The following is a 23,056-nucleotide window of genomic DNA, read 5'->3' as shown; positions in this document are numbered from 1 at the left end:
CAAATATTTAGTGGTAAATATACAGATATGATGATTGAAATAAATTTCTGTTTTATATTGTGCTTTAATATAAGGTTACTGTATTTGAAACACTCATCACTTCCATCCCATGTTGGAATTCATACAAGGTTAATTAATGTTTAAATGTAGTTGTGCAAAGAATGCCCATAGAAGGATCCCTGAGGTTGCTAGTCTAATGGAGTTTTGAAAATCTCTCTTCTCATTTCGCATATTTCTTTTATCTTTCCAAAGAATAACTGTAATTAGTGTGAATGTTAATATTGTATACTGAATACAGTATAGCTAGTGTACTTCAAATTTGATCATCTACTTGTCCATTCTGTATCCTAACAGTTGTGGTTTACAAGAGTTGCTCTACTTATCAAGCTTCGGCGATTCTCACTAGCAGAGGTGGAGTGTCAATATTTTGGAGACCTAGATGCTCCAGATTTGTACTTTGAATTCTACCCAGAGCTCTATGGAGGCCGAAAAGGATCCATGGTGCCATTCGGATTTAGGTATGTCCATTTTGTCATTGCTCCTTAATTTCAATTAAGAAATACTGCTTGTACTAATGTTTTACTTTTTCTCATCTTCCTGTTAAGAACATCCTCACCTCATGTGGGTGCACCAGGTTACCTAAGCGCTTTTAGCTCTTTAGTAATTTTTATTTTTGGAATTTAATTTTACTGAAGAAATCCTTCACCTAAGCAGCTTCATGTAAATTTTAAAATAGAATAATAATGTTATTTATTCTCATGTTTTTCTAATGCTTTTATTGATTGTTTAGCATACATTAAGATATGGCATATACTAGTATACAGTATTGTACAGTTGACTAAAGTACATGTTAACAAATATCAGGGAACAGCATTGGCTGGAATATGGATCTCATACTGTATTTGCATTACTAATGACTGCTTTACAACACTGTTGACTTATGCATTTATTGCTGAAGTCATCAGCCATTGCAAAGTGCATATTGCAGCCAAGATGAAGCAAAAATCCACACCTTCCATTCTTCCTTCATTCCACCCATTTCCCCTACTTCCTACCATTATCCCTTTTCCCCATTCTCATTGCCTCTCATTTTCCCTTTATCCCTTTCATTCTCACTCCTGCTTTCTCTCCCAGTGGGCAAAACTTGCTCAAGTACAGTACTGTAATGCTGAATCAACATTATTGTAAGGGTGGGGCTATTTCTTAAATTCATTCCCTCCTCCTTACTTACATTTCATGTATGTTATTTAACCACTGTGCTGCTCGGGCTCCAAATAGGGCACCCCTCCATTCCTGTGAGCAGGAAATAAGTTCTTGGCAAAAAATTTTTTGCGTTTTTAAAAATGTTAAATACTCTTCCCTGATAACAGATATGTAAGACAAAATTGTAAATTGTACTTACTTTGGCCGCAATGGTGTCCTGAAAATGGTATGTGACGTCACGGTTTGGTGGTCGCCCGTGCCATAGACTCCCAGACCCAGTCGCCCGCCAGCTTCAACATGTGCGCGAGTTGCCACAAATATTTTTTTGTTCATTTTCTGGGGGAGCCCCTATGGCTCCCTGGAGCTATCCAGGCTGATAGGGATAGTCCTAACTTTTGGCATCAGTCGATGTGGGTGGAGTTCTAGGCCTTCTGGGAACCATAGCCAGAACCTGGCCCCCTCAGAGAGGCACAAGGAGCAATGGCCTATAGAAATGCACATATGATTTTGGAGCATTCTATATCTGCCACTGACCAGGACAGGCACCTAAAAAAGTAATGCCTCAAAACAAACCCCTATTCTGGTAATACTAACAAAAATAATGAGGCAAATGGACAGAACTCCCCCAAGGGAAAACGAGCAAACAAGCATGACGTCACACGAGCCATGCCGCATATCTACGCAGCTCCCCCCCTTCCCGGGAGGGGGAAGGGGAAGTCCCAGACCCTTGCGCTGGCGATACACATCTCCAGTTCCTCGGCTGATGGGATAAGGCATTTGAGTCGGTTCCTCCTGCCGTAGTTCCGGGGTCCGACCAGTGGGCCCATCCTTTTCCTGCTTTTCCGGCTGCCCCAGCTTTTTCTTGTGAGGCTGGGGCTTTGGAGGATGATTCGGTCCTGGGGCCTGACATGGAGGTTCCCGGGGTTGGGGAGGAGCTGACTTGGGGGGCCTTGGGCTCCGTTGGGCTCCCTTGGGCTCCCACTGGACCCCAACCCTCCGAGCAGGGCATGCTGTTACAAGGAGTGGGTTTTTCTTTTCCCCCTCTGCGTACGACTTGGATTTGGGTTCAGCTACTTCCCGGGTTCGGTTCCGTGTCCCTGTGGATCCTTCGGTTCCGTCCTTCCAGAGGTTTTCAGCTTCCTGCATCTCTCCGCCTGAGGTGCGGGCGGCCATTGCAGCTTACCTCCTGCGCGACCCGGTCTATGCCTCTATAATGAATCCGTCTTCCTTCAGGTTTGGATCTTCGTCTCCATACTGGGTCTGTTAGGAGGTTCCGGAGTTGTCCTGGCTGGCGGACTGCCCTTTGTTTTCGCTGGATGCTTGGGACATCTTCTGTTGTACCCGTACTCTGGAGTGGCGCGAGGCATTGCCTGTGGTCCAGGTTTACCTGGGGAGCGACTTTGCACACCTCAATGAGTGCCTTTTCACTCCGGAACTTCTGCAGGATGTTGGCGCGGTTCAGCTTAACGTGCAGGTTCCCTCCTTGTCGGCAGCGCTTGTTGGCTTCGGTCCTGCGCTTCTTTTCTCTCCTTGAGCTGTCTTTGGATTGGCTTACAGAGGATTTAGAGGCACTTGGGGCCGTTACTGGGTCTAGCACCTTGGCCTTGGCTGTTTGTGCATCGTCTGCCCTTTTGAAGCTGTTTGCGCCAATCCTGCAGGATGCCCTGTTGTAACAGTAGGACTGTTAATATAGAAGACCATAGATCTAACATTAAAAGTTGGCATTCACTAGAAGGGAGGATACACCCTTTGTAAAAATATGGAGTGAGTTGGTAGTTTACCTTAACAGGCTAGGAAGGGTCACCCCCCCCCCCCATGAGATTAGAGCTCATGTGTAGAAAACAGTAGTGCCACATGGACCTGTGTCGAGTCATCAAACTAGGATAATACTTCATGTATTAAAGAAATAGTAAGAAGAATCAATCGTGTTTAAGTATTGATGTTGACCAGACCACACACTAGAAAATGAAGGGACGACGATGTTTCAGTCTGTCCTGGACCATTCTCAAGTCGATTGTGACCAGTCTCAAGTCAATCACAATTGACTTGAGAATGGTCCAGGATGGACTGAAACGTCGTCGTCCCTTCATTTTCTAGTGTGTGGTCTGGTCAACATTTTTCAACCACGTTATAGTGATTCATCATCTGCTCGTGTTTAAGTACTTATGTTAAAATTAACGTCAATTGAGAATAAAGAATAAGCCTCGTATGTTATCAAAGAAGCATTTGACTTCAGTAACAATATGGTACAGTATCTAGTTACTTTGAAAATATGTACCTACCAGCTTGCTTGTTAATTCAGGTAAAGTAGTGAAACTGTAAGTGCTATTGAATATTGTAATTAGCCTGGCTCAAGTATCTAGATAATCTCCCAATTGTTTTGAAATAATAAGTCACCTACAGTGACGAGTAAAGAATTTTAGTTAGTAATCTTCTTTGAAGATTAATTTGGCAACTAAGCTAAGGTCAGCCTCTCAAGAGGTCAGTAGAGAATTGGGTCAGCGTGGACTGGGTAGCAACTAGAGGCGGACTGCTTCCAAGGAGCCGAGGCAGAACATCTAGGCCTGGCTGTGGTATTTTAAGGTATCCGTGTCTGATTGCAGTTGGGAATCCACATTATTTGTGGTAGTCAATTACCATTTGCCTCGGTTAGGATTATATTCAGTTTAGGAAGTGTTCAGAAAGGATATGTTTCTTTTTTATTTTCATTGATAATCTTTGTTTAATAAATCTTGTTTAGAAATTATAGTGTTTAATGGAATTTTCCTCCAATGGTTATTTTAGATTCCGTGGTTGGCTCAAGCCCTATGCTTGGGACTTGGTACCCTCTGCAAGCCTGTGAGCATTTATTTCATATTAATATAATCCCCTTGCATTTTTATGTAATCCCCACAACGTAAATCTTATCCCTCCTTTTCAGATAACTGGGATCCATTTTTGGGGATTATGCCTAATTGATGGTATCCTGCTTCACTGTCAATTGGGGGAATTACCCAGTGGGTAGAAGTAGCAGGTGGTGGCGGCTAAGTCAGAGTTGGCAGTGAGATTAAAGGTTGGCCCGCATTACACTGTTGCAGTTTTTCGTTGCGTGCCTTGCACGTCGGCAGGTGGTGCTCGCTTCCTCCTTGGAATCTGATTGGGGCCTGGTTCTTAGATTTTCTTCGCCCTTTTGTCCTTTGCTGTTTGCTGCTTCTGTGGTCAAATAGTATATGCAGGCGGCTTCTTCCAGCGGCCGCCTGATGTCTAACCTTTTGGTTCTCCAAGGGTCCAGGGTGGGTTGCACCCGGAGGAGTCGTGCCAGGGCCCGCAGTTCCTCCCGTCGAGGTGGGCCACAGTTGCCAGTTTCGGAGCCGGTGCAGCCTTTGGTCCCGCCGGCTGCGTCTGGTCGGCTCTATGCGCAGATCGGGTTCTCGTAAGGGGCATCGGCCCTTTCGCGGTTCGTCCCATTGAAGGGGCGATGGGAGGGAGGCTTGCTCTGTTCGCTCATGCCTGATCCCACGATTCGTGGGCTTTTCGGATCGTTTTGCGCGGCCTTCAGTGGTGTTGGGGTGATTCCTCCTCCTTCGGGGGGTTTGGGGCTGGCGGGGAAAACCTCTTCTCCAGCGCTCTGTCAAGTCATCTTGGAGTAGGTGCGCTTGGGCATGGTCGAAATAACAACGTCCCTCAGGTAGGTTTCCCATCTGTTTTCAGTTCTGAAACAGGACTGTGCAGGCTTGCAGTTCATTCTGGACTTGTCCCATCTGAACTCCTGGGTTTTTTGTCCCTAATTTCAGATGACCACTCTGTCCCAGGTCCAGCTTCTTTTCGAACCAGGCTCTTGGATGGTGTACCTGGACCTCTAGGACACACATTGGCACGTCCCGGTTTATCCGAGGTTCAGGAACTGGCTCGGTCTTGTTGTGGGGCATTAGAGTTACCGCTTTCGTTGTCTCCCGTTCGGGTTGAACCTGGCACCTCGCGTGTTCACACGTCTTACCCGGGTCGTTGTGGCCCGTCTGCGTCTGTTAGGTGTTAGGTGTTGGCTTACCTTGACGACTAGCTGGTTTGGGCTCCCAGTCGGTCCGCGTGTCTTCTCGCCAGGGGTGTTGTTCTTTTCCAGTTAGCCGGGTTCGGGTTCCTGGTGAACTGGAGAAAGTCCCATCTGGTTTCCTCCCAGGTTAGGACGTGGCTGGGGCTCCCAGCTCGCTTCCTTATCTCTTCCTCCTCAGTCTCTCCTTTGGCTGTAGTCCCGCATGCACTGGTTTCTGGGGGCTCCCGGGTCACCCGGCGGTTGCTCGAGGGTCTGTGCAGGAGCCTGAACTTTGCGATGATGGTCTACTTGCTGGGTTGGGTTTGGCTTCGTTGGCTGTTCTGGTTCCTTCGGGGGACGTCCCTTCTGCCTCTCTCGCAATCACTGAGTTCGACTCCTTGGGGCCCTACGTCGGCTGCTGCATCGCCGGGTTCCTCTTCGGGTTTTTTGGGGTTCAGTGCCTTGGCGCCTACCCGAGCCCTCGCTCAGTGTGTTCACGGACTTGTCGTCTCTCAGCTGGGACTTTGTGACCACTGCTCACCAGGCTGGCCAGAGGCGGTGGGGTTCTTCCTTCCGTCGGGCCCACAGCACAGTACGGGAGTTCGCAGCGGTGTGGTATGCGCTCTGGAGGGTTCGGTCCGCCCGGGGATCTACGGTCCGGCTCCATTCGGACTGCTTCCCGGTGGGTCATTGCCTGAACCGAGGGGGGTTCTATGCGGTCCTTAGCTCTTAGGGGTTGGTCGCTTCAGGTGACTCGTCTGCCGAGTTCTCGGGGTTTGGCTCTCCTGGCGGTTCACGTCCGGGGATGTCCAACGTCCTGGCAGACAGCCTGTCCCGGTTCATTCTCGTCCCCGGAATAGACGGTCGATGCCGAAACATTTAGTTGGCTCTGCCAGACGTTCAGGCACCCGGAGGGGACCTCATTGCATCGGCGGGGTCGAGGCGTCTTCCAATATATGTGGCACCCTTCTCTGACCGTCTTGCTGTTGGGATTGACGCCTTTCGGCAGGACTGGTCAAGGTGGGGGTTCCTGTTCCTCTTTCCTCTGGTTCAGCTGTTGCTTCAGGTCCTGGCTCACTTGGAGACTTACTAGGGGCGAGTTGTCCTCTTAGCCCCATGGTGGCGGCCCAGCCGTGGTCTCAGGCGCTGCTTGCCCAATGTCTGAACCTGGAGGTTTTTCCGTGGCTCCGCCTCTTTCAGAAGATCGGCCCAGTGAGTTATGATTCACTCTTTTCCTTGAGTCTTCACGTTTGGTATTTTTGAACCGAGTTTATCACCAGTTGTATGGTGATCAGGTGGCTCCGTTGATGGTGTCCAACCTGCGGGCTTTGTTTCGGCGGTCTTATGAAGTTTCCAGGCGGTCCTTCCTTTTCTTTTTGCCTTTTCGTCGTTGTACTTTGCTTTCAGTTCGGGTGGTGTTGTCCTTTCTCTTGTGGTTGTTCCAGGACCTTCATCTTTTGCAGAATACTGTCACCTCGTATTGTGCAGCACTGGTGGAGCTGCTTCAGCTTGCTTTCAGTATAGATGTTACTTCTGCGCCGTTTCGCAAGTGGTCTCGTGCGTTGTTTCACCTCTAGCCTGCTCATGTGCCACCTCAGCCGTCCTGGTTTTTGGACAGAGTGCTCTCTTATCTCTCTTCTCCTTGGTTTGCTGTGGCCCCTTCGGTTCAGTATTGTTTTTCAACTGCTCTTTTCTTGTTGGCATTGGCCTCTGAGGATCGAGTCGGGGAGCTTCATGCTCTCCTCTGGCGCAGGGGTTTCTGCTCTTTCGGTCGTGGAGATAGGTTTGTTCATCTGCAGCCGTCTCCTTCTTTTCTGGCGAAGAATGAGACTGCTGCTTTCCAGAGGGATCCTTTGGTTATTGATGCTTGGTTGGTCAGCCTGGGGGTGCATCATGTTTCGTGTCCGGTTGCGGCCCTCCGTTGTTATTTGCGCACCACGGCTTCTGTGTCTGGGGACACGCTTTCGGTTGATCCAATTTCCCTTCTTCCCAGTTCGTGGATACGGGTCTCTCAGGTCATCCGCATGGTTATTAAGTCTAGCCAGCCTGCGGTCTATTCCTATGCCCATGACGTTCGTAAGTTCACTGCTCTTGCTGCCGTTTTTGGGAACATGTCCTGGGCTGACATTCGGGTACGGGGTTTTTGGCGGTCAAACAGAGTCCTGGCTGCACGCTTACCGTTCCTGTGCCTAGTCAGGCATGTGTCGGTTTGGGTCGGCGGCTGCAGCAACTTTGAATCATTTCGTTTAATGTTTCACACATTTCCTTTTCATTTTTCATGAATCTATTTCCCATTTTCAACCTCTGAATATTATCCTTTACCTGCACTTTGTTGTTTATGAATTTATAGAATAGACCTGGTTGTATTTTACATTTGTCTGCAATCCCTTTTTCAAAATTTCTTTCTAGCTCTTTCCTCACTGCTGTGTAGTTGTTTCTCGCATCTTTGTATCACTGGTATGTTTGGGGGTTTGGCCTCTTCCTATATTGATTCCATTTTTGTGTCTTTTGGTCTCTGTCCCTCTCGCAATTTCTGTTGAACCAATCCTGTTTTCTAGCACTGCATCTTTGTTTTGGTATAAATTTTTTTGTGCCTTTATCATATATTTCACAAAACTTGACATACATCTCAATTACTTCCTTGCCTAGCAACAAGTTTGTCCAATTATGCTCACTAAAAAAAAATTCTAAGGTCGCCATAATGTCCTCTCCGAAAGTCAGGTTTTTCAACTGCTTCATCCTCCTTATTTTCTTCAAGATTATAATACATTGCACACTTTATTCCCAAAAAGTTATGGTCACTTTTATTCAAGGGAGGAAGGTACTGAATGTCAAATATCTCTTCCTCCTTCCTGGTAAATATCAAATCTAGCATGGAGGGAATGTCCCCATCCCTCATCCTTGTATCTTGTTTAACATGTTGATACAAGAATGTTTCCAGGATGAGATCTACAGATCTACAGGTCTAAAAATCCTCTGTTCTAGCTTCATATGCTTCCCAGTCTATGGATTTCAAGTTGAAGTCGCCGACTATCAACAGTCTTGATCTATCTTTATCCGCTCTTGCTATAATCTCTCTCATTATTGTTATAAGACCTTCACGTTTACTATCTAGCTCCTCCTTTGACTATGTGTTGCTTGGCGGTGTACTATATGCATTTATGATCGTTGGTTTATCATCCTCATGACAGATCTCTAGTGCTATTATGTCAACTTCTCATGGATTGGCAATCATTATTTCATTCACTTTTAGGTGTTCTTTCACCAGCACAGCAACGCCATCGCCTTTCCTAATTTTTCTGTCCCGTCTCCAAATTGAGTAGCCCCTTGGGAATATGACCTCATTTAAAATTACATCTTCAAGTTTTGTCTCCGTGAGTGCAACAATGTCTGGTGTCTGCAGCTGTATTACATCACTTAACTCCAGTATCTTCGATCTCACTCCATCTACATTGGTGTATACTATTGTCAGAAACATATTTCCCTTCTCCTTATTCTTCACTACCCCTCTCTCTAGCAATTTTGTTTGTTTGCCTTTTTGTACCATTTTACTAGCTTGCCTACCCCTATCACTTTGTAGAAAAAAGAATTAACAAATCCACAATGGCCATGACTAGGATTCGAACCTGCCTCCGAGAGCATCCCAGACACTGCCAGCGTAATCGACTGAGCTACTAAGGTAGCGTCTGGGATGCTCTCGGACGCAGGTTCAAATCCTCGTCACGGCCCTTGTGGATTTGTTCATTTAATGCATCACGCAATTGTGATTTCTGTGTGTAAAAAAGAACTGATTTCTTCTTCGTTTCTGCTCTCATTTAGATGTTTTGCATCTACGAGGTTTAGTTTCAGCTTCTCTCTCTGTCTTCTCTTGAAAGATCTCGTCTTAATGACCACACTTTCCCATCCTCATCACTTTGTAGTTTTCTAGCATTCCTTAGTACTTCTTCCATATGTTTGGCACTGTTTAGGGTGATCCTCAAAGGTCGATCTTTCCCTTTTACTTACCTGCCTATTCTCCTGTAGTCGCAGACATTCTCTATGGTAGTAAGACCTTCCACGAGGCCAACAATTTTATCTTCTACTTTCACTTCTTCTACAGCTCTTTCTGACCTAGATGTTATCTCCTTTTCTTTGCAACCAAAAATTATCAGGGACTTACTCCGACCAACTGTGTTTTGCACCAACTTCGGATTAGATGTCAATTCCTTTCTCGCTTCCAGCCTAATGTTTGTTTTATCCTGATTGCTGCAGTGTTTGGCTTCCTTTACTGCTTTTTCAATTTTTTCCTTCTCCTTGGCCACTTGTGCATAGGTGAGTTGCATATCCTTCCTGCACTGTTCTATTTCCTGTGTAACTTCTCCATCTGTGCTGACAAAAGCTGTTTCTCCTAGTGAATTTCCTTACCTAACCTATTGTAGTCATTTATGTTTAAATTTGCTTTAACTTCTTTCAAAGCTATTTATAAGATTTTATTTTCCTCTTCTATGGCTTTGCAATGTGTTTCCAATTGATTCTTGTCTTTGCACAAGTCTTTCACTAAGCCCTCAAGACATAAAACTTTGCTACACAAATGGTCATTACTTTCATTCAATTTACTGATTATTTCTACATGAGAGCTCACTATAGTATCTAATTTTGCCAACTTGTTGTAAAGACTGCTTATATCAATGCTTTCTTCATTGAATCCCCCCAAAATCAAGCTCTGTTTTGTTTTCCTCTTGCCGGTGGCCATCTTGAATGTTCTTGTCTACCCTGGAAACACTAGGGCAACTTTTTCTCATCCAATTTTGTGTTCACCATAGCAAACCACTAAGCTAGTACGGTGAGCAAAACAAGAATGGCTGCCACACACAGTCACGCTACCTCGATTCCCTCCGTCCCTCGCCAAAATTCCTCCTCCCACAGTACTTCGCACAGCACTAATTATCACCACAATCCTGCTATTATCACAATCCTTGTCACTAAATCCTGTAAAGGAATAATTGACCCAGTTTATTTTGTAAAGGAACATAAGAAGTCGTTTGAATATAGATAGATAGACAAAATAATGCTGTGGTGCTGTGGCTAGCGCTGTGAACATTGTGAACAGCATTGAATCACTGATATTTGAACATTGTACACAGTCATTATCGCATTCAGGCTCTTCTGTAAGAGCTCTTCAATATCTGTATATATTTTGACATTATTAGGCGATACTGTGGTCACAAGCTGAACAGCAGTGCTGAGCTCATTCTGAGTGCACCAGCCTTAGTTGCTCACTCAGTACTGAAGCTCTCACACCCGGGAATGTTGCCCACGATTTTTTTTTTTATATGGCGTCTGTTTACAAGAGCCCTGAGGAAGCTGATGTGAACCCCATGTAGCTGCGGGAGTTTTGAATCATACGCGAAGAATATAAGATACCGGAAGCACGTTGCGCACCCCCCGTCAAGCGCCTACAGGCGCTTTGCACAGTTCAGTGGTTAACTATCATTTCTTGTTTGGTGGACCGTGGGATTCATATTAGTGGTCTGCGGGATTTAAAATTATGGTCCATGAGCTCCAAAAGGTTGGCGACTGCTGGTTTAGAGGGAATAATTATATGAAGATTCATATTTTTGAAGAAACTCTGTGTATCTGTTATTTTTTTTAACACCTGTTTGGTCTATTTGATATTTCCTACTCACAAACAAAGCAGTATCCAATGACAAATGAATGAAAATGTCTTGATCAAGAAGAGATGAGCTGCACTGGCAGGAAAGAAATGCACATTGCTCGGACAGGTCCTCGATGTGTCAGTTGAACTGGATCAACCATAAAATAAGTCACATTTTTCTAACTGTATTTTGTACAAATAAAATTGCATTTTCTGACTAATATTTGCTACTAAAGGTAAAAGAAATTAAAAAAAATATTGAAGCAGTGTCATTGGTGAGTACTAACAATGCCTTGTTGATCTAGATTTTCCACACCATGTTAAAAATTCAGGAAAATTTTAATCCAAGATTTCATTGTGTGCCTTTTTCTTTATATCAGTCAGAATGTGATGGGGCCTTGAGGCAGTGAACCTGGTGATAGTGTACAGTATGCTACGGTCTGGTGGGTGTCTAGAGTATTGGCCAAGTGGGTAATCTGGCAGTTTGCAAGTGTTAATTGTTCTTGTTATGCCTACTAGGGATGGAAAGGCCTTGAGTGATTGCATGAACTTCTTGTGGCCACTCATGGCTGGATTAAGATTTTTGCCATGCCTCTGTAGCACTATTTACCTTGATAGATTGATGGTGATTTTACACTTTTCAGACTGTTAGTTGCTGAACTTCCCCAGCACCTGGGAAAACACACGCAAGCCTTGGATCGCCTCAATGCCTTGCTAAAAACCTGTAATCAAGTAAGTTATTTACATGCTGAACATTATTTGTTTGCTTTATAATTGACAGGAAAAGATATATTTACAATAATTCATTTTGTCAGGAACAGGGAGCCTGTACTCACCTAATTGTACTCACCTAATTGTGCTTGCGGGGGTTGAGCTCTGGCTCTTTGGTCCCGCCTCTCAACCGTCAATCAACTGGTGTACAGATTCCTGAGCCTATTGGGCTCTATCATATCTACATTTGAAACTGTGAATGGAGTCAGCCTCCACCACATCACTTCCTAATGCATTCCATTTGCTAACTACTCTGACACTGAAAAAGTTCTTTCTAACGTCTCTGTGGCTCATTTGGGTACTCAGCTTCCACCTGTGTCCCCTTGTTCGCGTCCCACCAGTGTTGAAAAGTTCGTCCTTGTTTACCCGGTCGATTCCCCTGAGGATTTTGTAGGTTGTGATCATGTCCCCCCTTACTCTTCTGTCTTCCAGTGTCGTGAGGTGCATTTCCCGCAGCCTTTCCTCATAACTCATGCCTCTTAGTTCTGGGACTAGTCTAGTAGCATACCTTTGGACTTTTTCCAGCTTCGTCTTGTGCTTGACAAGGTACGGGCTCCATGCTGGGGCCGCATACTCCAGGATTGGTCTTACATATGTGGTGTACAAGATTCTGAATGATTCCTTACACAGGTTCCTGAACGCCGTTCTGATGTTAGCCAGCCTCGCATATGCCGCAGACGTTATTCTCTTTATGTGGGCTTCAGGAGACAGGTTTGGTGTGATATCAACTCCTAGATCTTTCTCTCTGTCTGTTTCATTAAGTACTTCATCTCCTATTCTGTATCCTGTGCCTGGCCTCCTGTTTCCACTGCCTAGTTTCATTACTTTGCATTTACTCGGGTTGAACTTCAACAGCCATTTGTTGGACCATTCACTCAGTCTATCCAGGTCATCTTGTAGCCTCCTACTATCATCCTCTGTTTCAATCCTCCTCATAATTTTTGCATCGTCGGCAAACATTGAGAGGAACGAATCTATACCCTCTGGGAGATCATTTACATATACCAGAAACAGTATAGGTCCAAGGACTGACCCCTGCGGGACTCCACTTGTGACGTCTCGCCAATCTGAGACCTCACCCCTCACACAGACTCGTTGTCTCCTGTTGCTTAGGTATTCCTCTATCCACCGGAGTACCTTCCCTCTCACTCCAGCCTGCATCTCCAACTTTCGCACTAGCCTCTTGTGTGGCACTGTATCAAAGGCTTTCTGACAATCCAAAAATATGCAGTCTGCCCACCCTTCTCTTTCTTGCCTTATTTTTGTTGCCTGGTCGTAGAATTCAAGTAACCCTGTGAGGCAGGACCTGCCATCCCTGAACCCATGTTGATGCTGTGTTACAAAGTTCCTTCGCTCCAGATGCTCCACTAGTTTTTTTCGCACAATCTTCTCCATCAGCTTGCATGGTATGCAGGTTAGGGACACTGGCCTGTAGTTCAGTGCCTCCTGTCTATCCCCTTTCTTGTATATCGGGACTACGTTAGCTGCTTTCCAAGTATCTGGCAGTTCCCCTGTTGCCAGTGATTTGTTATACACTATGGAGAGTGGTAGGCTCAGTTCTCTTGCTCCTTCCTTTAGAACCCAAGGGGAGATTCCATCTGGGCCTATAGCCTTCGTCACGTCCAACTCTAGTAAACACTTCCTTACTTCCCCACTGGTAATCTCAAACTCTTCCAGTGGTTCCTGGTTAGCTATTCCCTCACTTACCTCTGGAATTTCTCCTTGTTCTAAGGTGAAGACCTCCTGGAATTTCTTATTCAATTCCTCACACACTTCCTTGTCATTTGTAGTGAATCCTTCCGCCCCTATCCTTAATCTCATAACCTGTTCCTTTACTGTTGTTTTTCTCCTAATGTGGCTATGCAACAATTTAGGCTGAGTCTTTGCCTTGCTTGCGATGTCATTTTCGTATTGTCTTTCTGCCTCTCTTCTCATCCTGACATATTCATTCCTGGCATTCTGGTATCTTTCTCTGCTCTCCAGTGTCCTGTTATTCCTATAGTTTCTCCATGCCCTTTTACTTTGCTGCTTAGCTAGCCTACATCTTTGATTAAACCATGGGTTTCTCATCTTCATTTCTCTGTTTTCCTTTTGGACTGGGACAAACTTGTTTGCTGCGTCCTTGCACTTCTGCGTGATGTAATCCATCATATCTTGGGCCTTCTTTCCCCTGAGCTCTGTTTCCCATGCTATATCTGTTAGGAATTTTCTTATCCCCTCATAGTTTCCCTTTCGGTATGCTAACCTTTTGGTTTCGGTATCTCTCCTCGAGTTCAATAACCCTTCTTCAATCAAGTACTCAAACACCAGTACACTGTGGTCGCTCATTCCTACTGGGTCCTCAAAACCGATTTCTCTTATGTCGGAGTCGTTCAGTGTGAAGACTAGGTCGAGTCTCGCTGGTTCGTCATTGCCTCTCATCCTTGTGGGTTCTCCGACATGCTGCGTTAAAAAGTTGCTTGTCACCACCTCCAATAGTTTGGCTCTCCACGTATCCTCGCCTCCATGCGGTTCCTTGTTCTCCCAGTCAATCTTTCCGTGATTGAAGTCGCCCATGATGAGCAGGTGGGATCTATTTCTACAGGCAGCAGAGGCTGCCCTCTCAATTATAGTGTTAACTGCCTTGTTGTTGTTTTCATACTCTTGACTGGGTCTCCTGTCATTTGGTGGAGGGTTGTATATTACTGCTACTACTATTCTTGGTCCTCCCATTGTTATGGTGCCTGCTATGTAGTCTCTGAACTCCTCACAGCCCGGGATGGCCATCTCCTTAAAACTCCATTCCCTTCTCATGAGTAGGGCCACTCCGCCTCCTCCTCTACCTTCCCTCTCTTTCCTTATTACTGTATACTCCTGGGGAAACACGGCATTCGTTATGATTCCAGAGAGTTTTGTTTCAGTGAGTCCGATTACATCTGGGTTAACTTCTTGTGCTCTTTCCCTTAGTTCACTTGTCTTGCTTGTGATCCCATCTATGTTCGAGTACATCACCCTGAAACTGACTCTCTTCTGCTTCTTTTCTGGGGGGGACCTTTGGGATCTGGGGTGAGTGGGAGCTGGGGGGACCTGGCACGGGGGGATTGGTGGAGGAGGGAGGGCTTGGGGTGGTGGGGGAGAGGGGGAGGGTACAGGGGGTGGATAAGAGGGGGAGGGTACAGGGGGTGGATAAGAGGGGGAGGGTACAGGGGGTGGATAAGAGGGGGAGGGTACAGGGGGTGGGTAAGAGAGGGAGGGTTGGGGAAGCATGGGGGGAGGAGAGGCTGTGGGGGATAGGGGAGATGGGGGGGCTTGGGGGGAGAGAAAAGGGTGGAGGGCTTGGGGGGCGTGGGGGAAAAGGGAGGGCTGAGGTGGGTGAGGAAGAGGGGAGGGTTTAGGGGAGTGGGGGAGAGGGGAAGACTTAGGTGGGGTGGGGGAGAGTGGGGGGCTTAGGGGGGAGGGGGAGAAGGGAGGGCATGGGGGTGGGAGAGACGGGAAGGCATGTGGGAGAAGGGAGGGCATGGGGGATGGGGGAGAAGGGAGGTCCTGGGGAGAGGGGTGAGGGGGAGAAGGGGGGTGAGTGGGGGGAGGGGGGTGGGTGGGGGGAGGGTGCCCTAGGTGGGTACTTAGTGGGGGGCTGACAGGGGATGGGGCAGGTTGGGTGTCTGTTGGGTAGAATTTGGGGGTGGTGCCCCAATCCCTGTGGCTGTTGCACTGTTTGAGGAGGGTTCTCCACTTCCCTCTGGGATTGTAGGGTTCTGGGTTGTGGTACTCTGTGACCTGTAATTACCTAAGTGTAATTACCTAAGTGTAGTTACAGGATGAGAGCTACGCTCGTGGTGTCCCGTCTTCCCAGCACTTTTTGTCATATAACACTTTGAAACTACTGACGGTCTTGGCCTCCACCACCTTCTCACTTAACTTGTTCCAACCGTCTACCACTTTATTTGCGAAGGTGAATTTTCTTATATTTCTTCGGCATCTGTGTTTAGCTAGTTTAAATCTATGACCTCATGTTCTTGAAGTTCCAGGTCTCAGGAAATCTTCCCTGTCGATTTTATCAATTCCTGTTACTATTTTGTACATATTGCACATGTACGGAGCCGGTCGGCCGAGCGGACAGCACGCGGGACTTGTGATCCTGTGGTCCTGGGTTCGATCCCAGGCGCCGGCGAGAAACATTGGGCAGAGTTTCTTTCACCCTATGCCCCTGTTACCTAGCAGTAAATAGGTACCTGGGTGTTAGTCAGCTGTCACGGGCTGCTTCCTGGGGGTGGAGGCCTGGTCGAAGACTGGGCCGCGGGGACACTAAAGCCCCGAAATCATCTCAAGATAGTGATCATATCACCTCTTTTTCTTCTGTCTTCTAGTTTTGGCATATTTAATGCTTCTAACCTCTCCTCGTAGCTCTTGCTCTTCAGTTCTGGGAGCCACTTAGTAGCATGACTTTGCACCTTTTCCAGTTGATGTGTTTCTTAAGATATGGGCACCACACAACCGCTGCATATTCTAGCTTTGGCCTAACAAAAGTCATGAACAATTTCTTTAGTATATCACCATCCATGTATTTAAAAGCAATTCTGAAGTTAGAAAGCATAGCATAGGCTCCTTGCACAATATTCTTTATGTGGTCCTCAGGTGATAGTTTTCGATCTCGAACGACCCCTAGATCTCTTTCTTTATCAGAATTCTTTAAAGATTTCTCACATAATATATAGGTTGTGTGGGGTCTATGTTCTCCTATTCCACATTCCATAACATGACATTTATTAAAATTAAATGGTCTCCCCATGGTCTCAGACCTTATCGGAACGAAGTTGTACTGATGATCTAATTCCCTGTACTTGGCTAACTTGGATCTTTCTCTGTGTCGCCGCGGCTCCTGCTTGGCCGGCAGAGAGGTTGATGTATGTGGTTGCCAGGGTGGATACACAAGTATAGTCCCACGCCAACTGTCTGCCACCCTTCCACGGGCGCAGTGTGATTCCGTCTGGTCGGCCGGCAAAGCTAACAGAGTCACGGTTCAATAGGTTGCGGGGCTCTCTCTCTACTGAACACTGAGCAGAGGCAAGGCTTCTTTTAATGATATCAGTGACTTCGTCGTGTCTAGTGTGCCAACCACCAGATTTTCCACAGTGCAGGCCATGCAATTCATATTCGTCAGCATCTGCCTCGCCGCAAATACATCTATGAACAGTGTGGAAAGAGGCAGCAAGGTGGAGAGCGGCTGCAATACGGAGCTCCTGCGAATCAAGACGTGTGCCTGTCGCAGACATATGGACTGCCAAAAGGAAGTCTCCTGCCTGGGGAGCCTGCACAGCTGTGAAGCGTGCACGATCACTGGGGGTTGTTGCTGCCACCAGCAAAGCTGTGGCTTCTTTGTCTACAATGGGGCTGTGCCAGCTGGATTGGTTCTTGGCTTTCTGCATGGCTGGTCTGAGTGCTGGGTCTGCCATGGCACCCCATTTCGTGTCACATTCCGTGTAGTGGGGGTCCTGTATTCCCGCTACATCACTTAGGGTGTCAGGTAGAATTTCCTTAACCAGGTCATCTGATGCTGAGGAGGAAGACAGGAAGGCTGGGACAGCAATTTGGGTGGCGGTGCAGACACCCAAGCCATCGAGCCGGACAGGAAGAGTGGCTTGTTTCCACTGGCATTCGTTGAGGGAGAGGTTAACCACTTTTTCTAGCATTGTCTTCAGTAAGAGGTCATACTCTTCAAGCTTTTGGCTGTCGTAAGATAGGGCGCACCTCAGAAAGTAGGTTAGCCTCGGAAGGGATAGGCACTTAGTGGGGAGATATAAAGCATCGTGGGCATCGATGTCACCTATTCTGTCTTCCATCCTCCTGAGGTCTGTGATTTTCTTGTCAAGGATCTCCTCCATGGCGTTAGACCCGAGGGGGGCTCCAAGGAGGGTGCTATTCTCGGCCTTAATGACATGGGCTCCAGGCAAGGCAGACCTTACTCTAGCTACGATGTCTGGATTGGAGGAGACTACTTCACACTTGGAAGGGTTCAGGAAGAGACCCAGGCTTACTTCTTGCTCCCTTATTTTCCTGATATCTTGCAAGAGGTGGTCTATGGTGTCAGCTATAGTGCCATCATCCAAAAACCAGATGTTGAACTCGCTAGACAAGCTTTCAGTGATTTCTTTTAAGACTAAGCAGAAAAGAAGTGGAGCAAGAGGATCACCTTGCTGAACATCTTCACATGATCTGATTTCGTGTTCACCAAAGAGCAGTTTTGACTCACCATTGTAGCACGACATAATGAACGGGTAGAGGGGCCGGAAATGGCGATGTATGGCACAGAGTACTGCATCTCTTCTGACCATGTTAAAGTTGATTGACAATTGAGAGGCAGGACCAAAGAGCCAAAGCTCAATCCCCACAAGCACAAATAGGTGAGTACAAATAGGCGTGTACACTAAAGATCGTGATCTTGTGAAGATCATGAGAAAAAACCTGGTAACACATCTGGAGGGAAGGGACTTCGTGACAAATCGCCAACATGGGTTCAGGGAGGGTAAATCTTGCCTGACTGGCTTAATAGAATTCTACGACCAGGTGACAAAGATTAAGCAAGAAAGAGAAGGCTGGGCGGACTGCATTTTCTTGGATTGTCGGAAAGCCTTTGACACAGTACCTCATAAGAGGCTCGTACATAAGCTGGAGAGACAGGCAGGTGTATCTGGTAAGGTGCTCCAGTGGATAAGGGAGTACCTAAGCAATAGGAAGCAGAGAGTTACGGTGAGGGGTGAGACCTCCGATTGGCGTGAAGTCACCAGTGGAGTCCCACAAAACACAGTTGATCGGAGTAAGTCCCTGATAATTTTTGGCTGCAAAGAAAAGGAGATAACATCTAGGTCAGAAAGAGCTGTAGAAGAAGCAAAAGTAGTAGATAAAATTGTTGGCCTTGTGGAAGGTCTTACAACCATAGAGAATGTGTGCGACTACAGGAGAATAGGCAGATATGTAAAAGGGAAAGATCGACCTTTGAGGATCACCCTAAATGGTGCCAAACAGATGGAAGAAATACTAAGGAATGCTAGAAAATTACAAAGTGATGAGGATGGGAAAGTGTGGTCGTTAAGACGAGATCTTTCAAAAGAAGATAGAGAAAAGCTGAAACTGAACCTCGCCGAGGCAAAACGTTTAAATGAGAGCAGAAATGAAGAAGAAATCAATTCTTTTTTCTACAAAGTGATAGGGGTAGGCAGACCAGTAAAGTGGTACATAAAGGCAAACCAACAAAATCATTAGAGAGAGGGGGAGTGAAAAATAAAAAGAGGGGGAACAAGTTCCTGAAGATTGCATACACCAACATAGATGGAGTAAGATCGAAGATACTGGAGTTAAGTGATGTAATACAGCTGCAGACACCAGACATTGATGCACTCATGGAGACAAAACTTGAAGATGTTATTTTAAATGAGGTCATATTTCCAAGGTGCTACTCAATTTGGAGACAGGACAGAAAAATTAGGAAAGGCGATGGCGTTTCTGTGCTGGTGAAAGAACACCTAAAGGTGAACGAAATAATGACTGGCAATCCACAAGAAGTTGACATAATAGCATTAGAGATCTGCCATGAGGATGATAAACTAATGATCATAAATGCATATAGTCCACTGCCAAGCAGCACATGGTCAAAGGAGGAGCTAGATAGTAAACGAGAAGGTCTTATAACAATAATGAGAGAGATCATAGCGAGAGCGGATAACGATAGTTCACGACTGTTGATAGTCGGCGACTTCAACTTGAAATCCATAGACTGAGAAGCATATGAAGCTAAAACAGAAGATTTTTGGACCTGTAAATTTGTAGACCTCATCCTGGAAACATTCTTGTAGCAACATGTTAAACAAGCTACGAGGATGAGGGAAGGGGACGTTCTCTCCATGCTAGATTTGATATTTACCAGGAAGCAGGAAGAAATATTTGACATTCAGTATCTTCCTCCCTTGGGAAAAAGTGACTACAGTGGTACCTCGGAATGCGATTGTCCCTGTATGCGAGGTTTTCGGAAGGCGAGCAGTATTTACTCCAAAAATTTGTCTCAGAAGGCGAGGGTTACTTCGGGACACGAGTTTGTTGATACGCGTACAGGCCGACCTAGCGCGTGGTGGTTCGGCGATCGTCGCCCCTCCGCCCCGCCGCCCCTCAGTTTACCATTGTCTCGCGCTCAGTGACTACCCCCACATCAATTCTTCTCGCGGATTTTCAGTGTTTTGTTTGATTTTTGGTGATTTGTCTATACAATTTGTTATTATATATCTCACCATGGGTCCCAAGAAAGCCAGTGGTAAGGATAAAGGCCAGAAAGCTCATGTGAGGATGACAATAGAGGAGAAACGAGATCATTCGGAAGCATGAGAACGGTACACGTGTTGTTGAACTTTGTAGGCAGTACAACAAAGCCACATCAACAATATGCACTATACTTAAGAAGAAAAATAAGATTATGGGTGCTAAAGTGGCAAAAGGAGTAAGAACATTAACGGCACAAAGACCACAAATACTTGAAGAAGTGGAAAAGTTGTTATTAATTTGGATACACGACAAGGAGTTGAGGGGTGATAGTGTTTCGGAGGCCATTATTTGTGAGAAAGCCAGGGTGTTGCACGAAGACCTTCTAAAGAATACCCCTGCAACGAGTGATGCAGATAAGAAAGAGTTTAAGGCAAGCAGGGGCTGGTTTGAAAAATTTAGAAAGAGAAGTGGTATCCATAGTGTTACAAGGCATGGGGTTATGTGATGTGATTATGGAAGGGGACTCCCCTTCCAAACAGTAACTCCTCTCCTCCTCCCCCCTCCTCACCATCTTCCATACGCCTACAGCACTCGACAGCAAGGTAAGTAATAACTGGAACACAGTTTTGTAGGTTTATTTAGATGAATTAGGTAAATTAGGTATAAAAATTTAGTTTGATGTGGGGTTTTTGGGGTAGTCAGGAACGGATTAATTCATTTCCCTTTATTTCTTATGGGGAAATTAACTTCGGAATGCGAGTTTTCGGAAGGCGAGGCGTCTCCAGGAACGGATTAAACTCTTATTCTGAGGTATGCCTGTATGTCTTTTGGGAATAAAGTATGCAATGCGTTATAATCTGGAAGAAAATATGAAGGTTGATGCAATTGAAAAACCTGACTTTAGGAAAGGACATTATGGCAACCTTAGAAAATTTTCTGGGGGGAGCCCCTACGGCTCTCCGGAGCTATCCATGGCTGATATGGATACCCTAACTATTTTGCATCAGTCGATGTGGGTGGAGTTCTAGGCCTACCGGGGACCACAAACCAGAACCTGGCCCCCTCAGAGAGGCACGGGGAGCAATGGCCCATAGAATTGCACATGTGATTTGGAGCATTCTATATCTGCCATCGACTGGGACAGGCACCCAGAAAGGTAAGCGCCACAAAACAAACCCCTATTCTAGTTAACAACAAAAATCGACAAACGAGTGGACAGAACCCCCCCAGAAAAATGAACTAACAAGCATGACGTCACACGAGCCGCGCCGCATGTCTGCGCAGCTCCCCCCTCCCTGGGAGGGGGAAGGGGGAGCCCCAGACATCCGCATCCCAGACGCATGCACGCACGCGAGGAGTGGCTGGAGCTGGAGGAGGCAGGAGTCACACTGCAGCAAGCTCCTGGAAATATCGAATTACCTAAGGATTGGGAACAGGTTGAGGGCTACAGTTGTGTCCCAGGTTAAATAAAGGTTCAGGGAAGTGTAAAACCAAATAAAATACAATAAACAAGTAAAAGTGAGTGGAAAAGTTTGTTTTGGTTCTAGTACAAAAACAAAGATGGCTGCCGCCACCACCACTGGAAATGTAGACACACCAACAGATGATTGTTTCAAAGGATTCTCACCCCAAGATATAAGGAAAGGAGGTGTTCTTGGCATGTTAGAGATAATTGAGGATATGCAAAAGAAGTATGAAGAAAAAGTGCTTACATTGGAAGAGGACAATGGAGCTCTTAGGAGTGAGCTTTGCACTCTAAAAGGGAGTATGCTTCAGCAAGGTAAGATTATTACTGCATTAACAGACAAGGTAACAAATCAGGAGGAGCAAATCAAGGAACTAGTGAAAGAAAATGAGGTGTGGAAAGTGAAGTGTGGTGACTTTGAAGAAATAAACAAGAAAATAGACTCATATTGTGAACAACTCCAAGGTAGCCTGAGGGCTAACATAGAATTAGGATCTCCAACTGGAAACTTCACTGACAACTCACATAGAGGAGGTGAATAAAGAACTAGAAAAGTATAAAGAAGAAATAAAAGCGACATATGCTCAAGTTGTAAAAGAGAAAGAGACTTTCAGAGAAGTGTGTTTGGAAGTCAAAACCAGAAATGACCAACAAGAAGCAGAAATTAGGCAAGCAATTAGGAAAGAACTGGTTACCAACAGTAAACTGGTACAAAACACTGCAGATAGAACTAAGTCCATAATCATTTTTGGATGTTTAGAGAAGGAAATTTCATCTAGGGTGGACCGAGCAGCAGAAGAGATGAAAATCATAGAGGAAATAGTAGGTTTAGGAGAAGGCTCAAAGGAAAATGTCAGTGATTTTAGAAGAATAGGAAAATATGAGAAAGACAAGAACCGCCCCTTAAGGGTGACGTTTAATGGAGTGAAAAACATGGAAATTGCAGAGTGATGAGGTTGGCAAACTTTGGTCAATAAGACAAGACCTCTCCAAGGAAGACAGAAAAAAGCTGAAAATGATCCTAATTGAGGCAAAACGTCTAAATGGAGATAGAATGAAGAAGACTGAAATTCTTTTTTCTACAAAGTGACAGGGACTGGAAAGCTTGTGAAATGGTACATAAAAACAAAGCAACAAGATCAGTAGTGGAAGGAGGAGTAAAGAGCAAAGGAAAAGGGAACATGTTTCTGAAAATTGTATATACCAACATAGATGGAGTGAGGTCAAAAACTTTGGAGTTGCAAGATATAATCCAGCTTAGGGTCCCAGATATTGTCGCATTATCAGAGACGAAACTTGAAGGAAATATAATAAATGAAGTCATATTCCCAAGAGGCTATTCAGTTTGGAGACGTGACAGGAAAACTAGGAAGGGAGGAGGAGTGGCTGTACTGGTGAAAAAACACCTGAAGGTAAGAGAGTTAATATTTGAAAACCCTCAAGATATTGACATAATGGCATTGCAGATCTGGAATCAGGATGATAAGCTGATAATTTTAAATGCCTACAGCCCACCAGCAAGCAACACATGGACAAAGGAAGAACTGGATGACAAACATGAGGGCCTCATAATGGTCATTAGAGATAATATTGTACAAGCAGATAAGGATAAATCGCGACTGTTGATACTGGGGGACTTCAACTTTAAAGCAATAGACTGGGAGGCCTATGAAGCAAGAACGGAGGACTTTTGGACATGCAGATTTGTGAACCTCATTCTGGAGACATTTTTGTATCACACACA

At 45.7% G+C, this 23,056-nt stretch overlaps 1 protein-coding gene across 4 annotated transcripts in view; it reads left to right on the top strand.

The window, feature by feature from the left end:
• Positions 1 to 23,056, top strand: part of LOC123757619 (protein CASP) — a 285,090-nt gene that overhangs the window by 110,680 nt on the left and 151,354 nt on the right. For all 4 annotated transcript variants that reach the window (XM_069326988.1, XM_045741432.2, XM_069326987.1 and 1 more), the window contains exons 4-5: positions 355 to 518; positions 11,492 to 11,579. In XM_069326988.1, coding sequence (XP_069183089.1) covers positions 355 to 518; positions 11,492 to 11,579 — 252 coding nt within the window. The remainder of the gene's footprint in view (positions 1 to 354; positions 519 to 11,491; positions 11,580 to 23,056) is intronic.

Source organism: Procambarus clarkii, chromosome 19 (assembly GCF_040958095.1).
Source record: "Procambarus clarkii isolate CNS0578487 chromosome 19, FALCON_Pclarkii_2.0, whole genome shotgun sequence".
Classification (NCBI taxonomy): Eukaryota; Metazoa; Arthropoda; class Malacostraca; order Decapoda; family Cambaridae; genus Procambarus; species Procambarus clarkii.
This window is presented reverse-complemented; position numbering and strand designations above follow the sequence as displayed.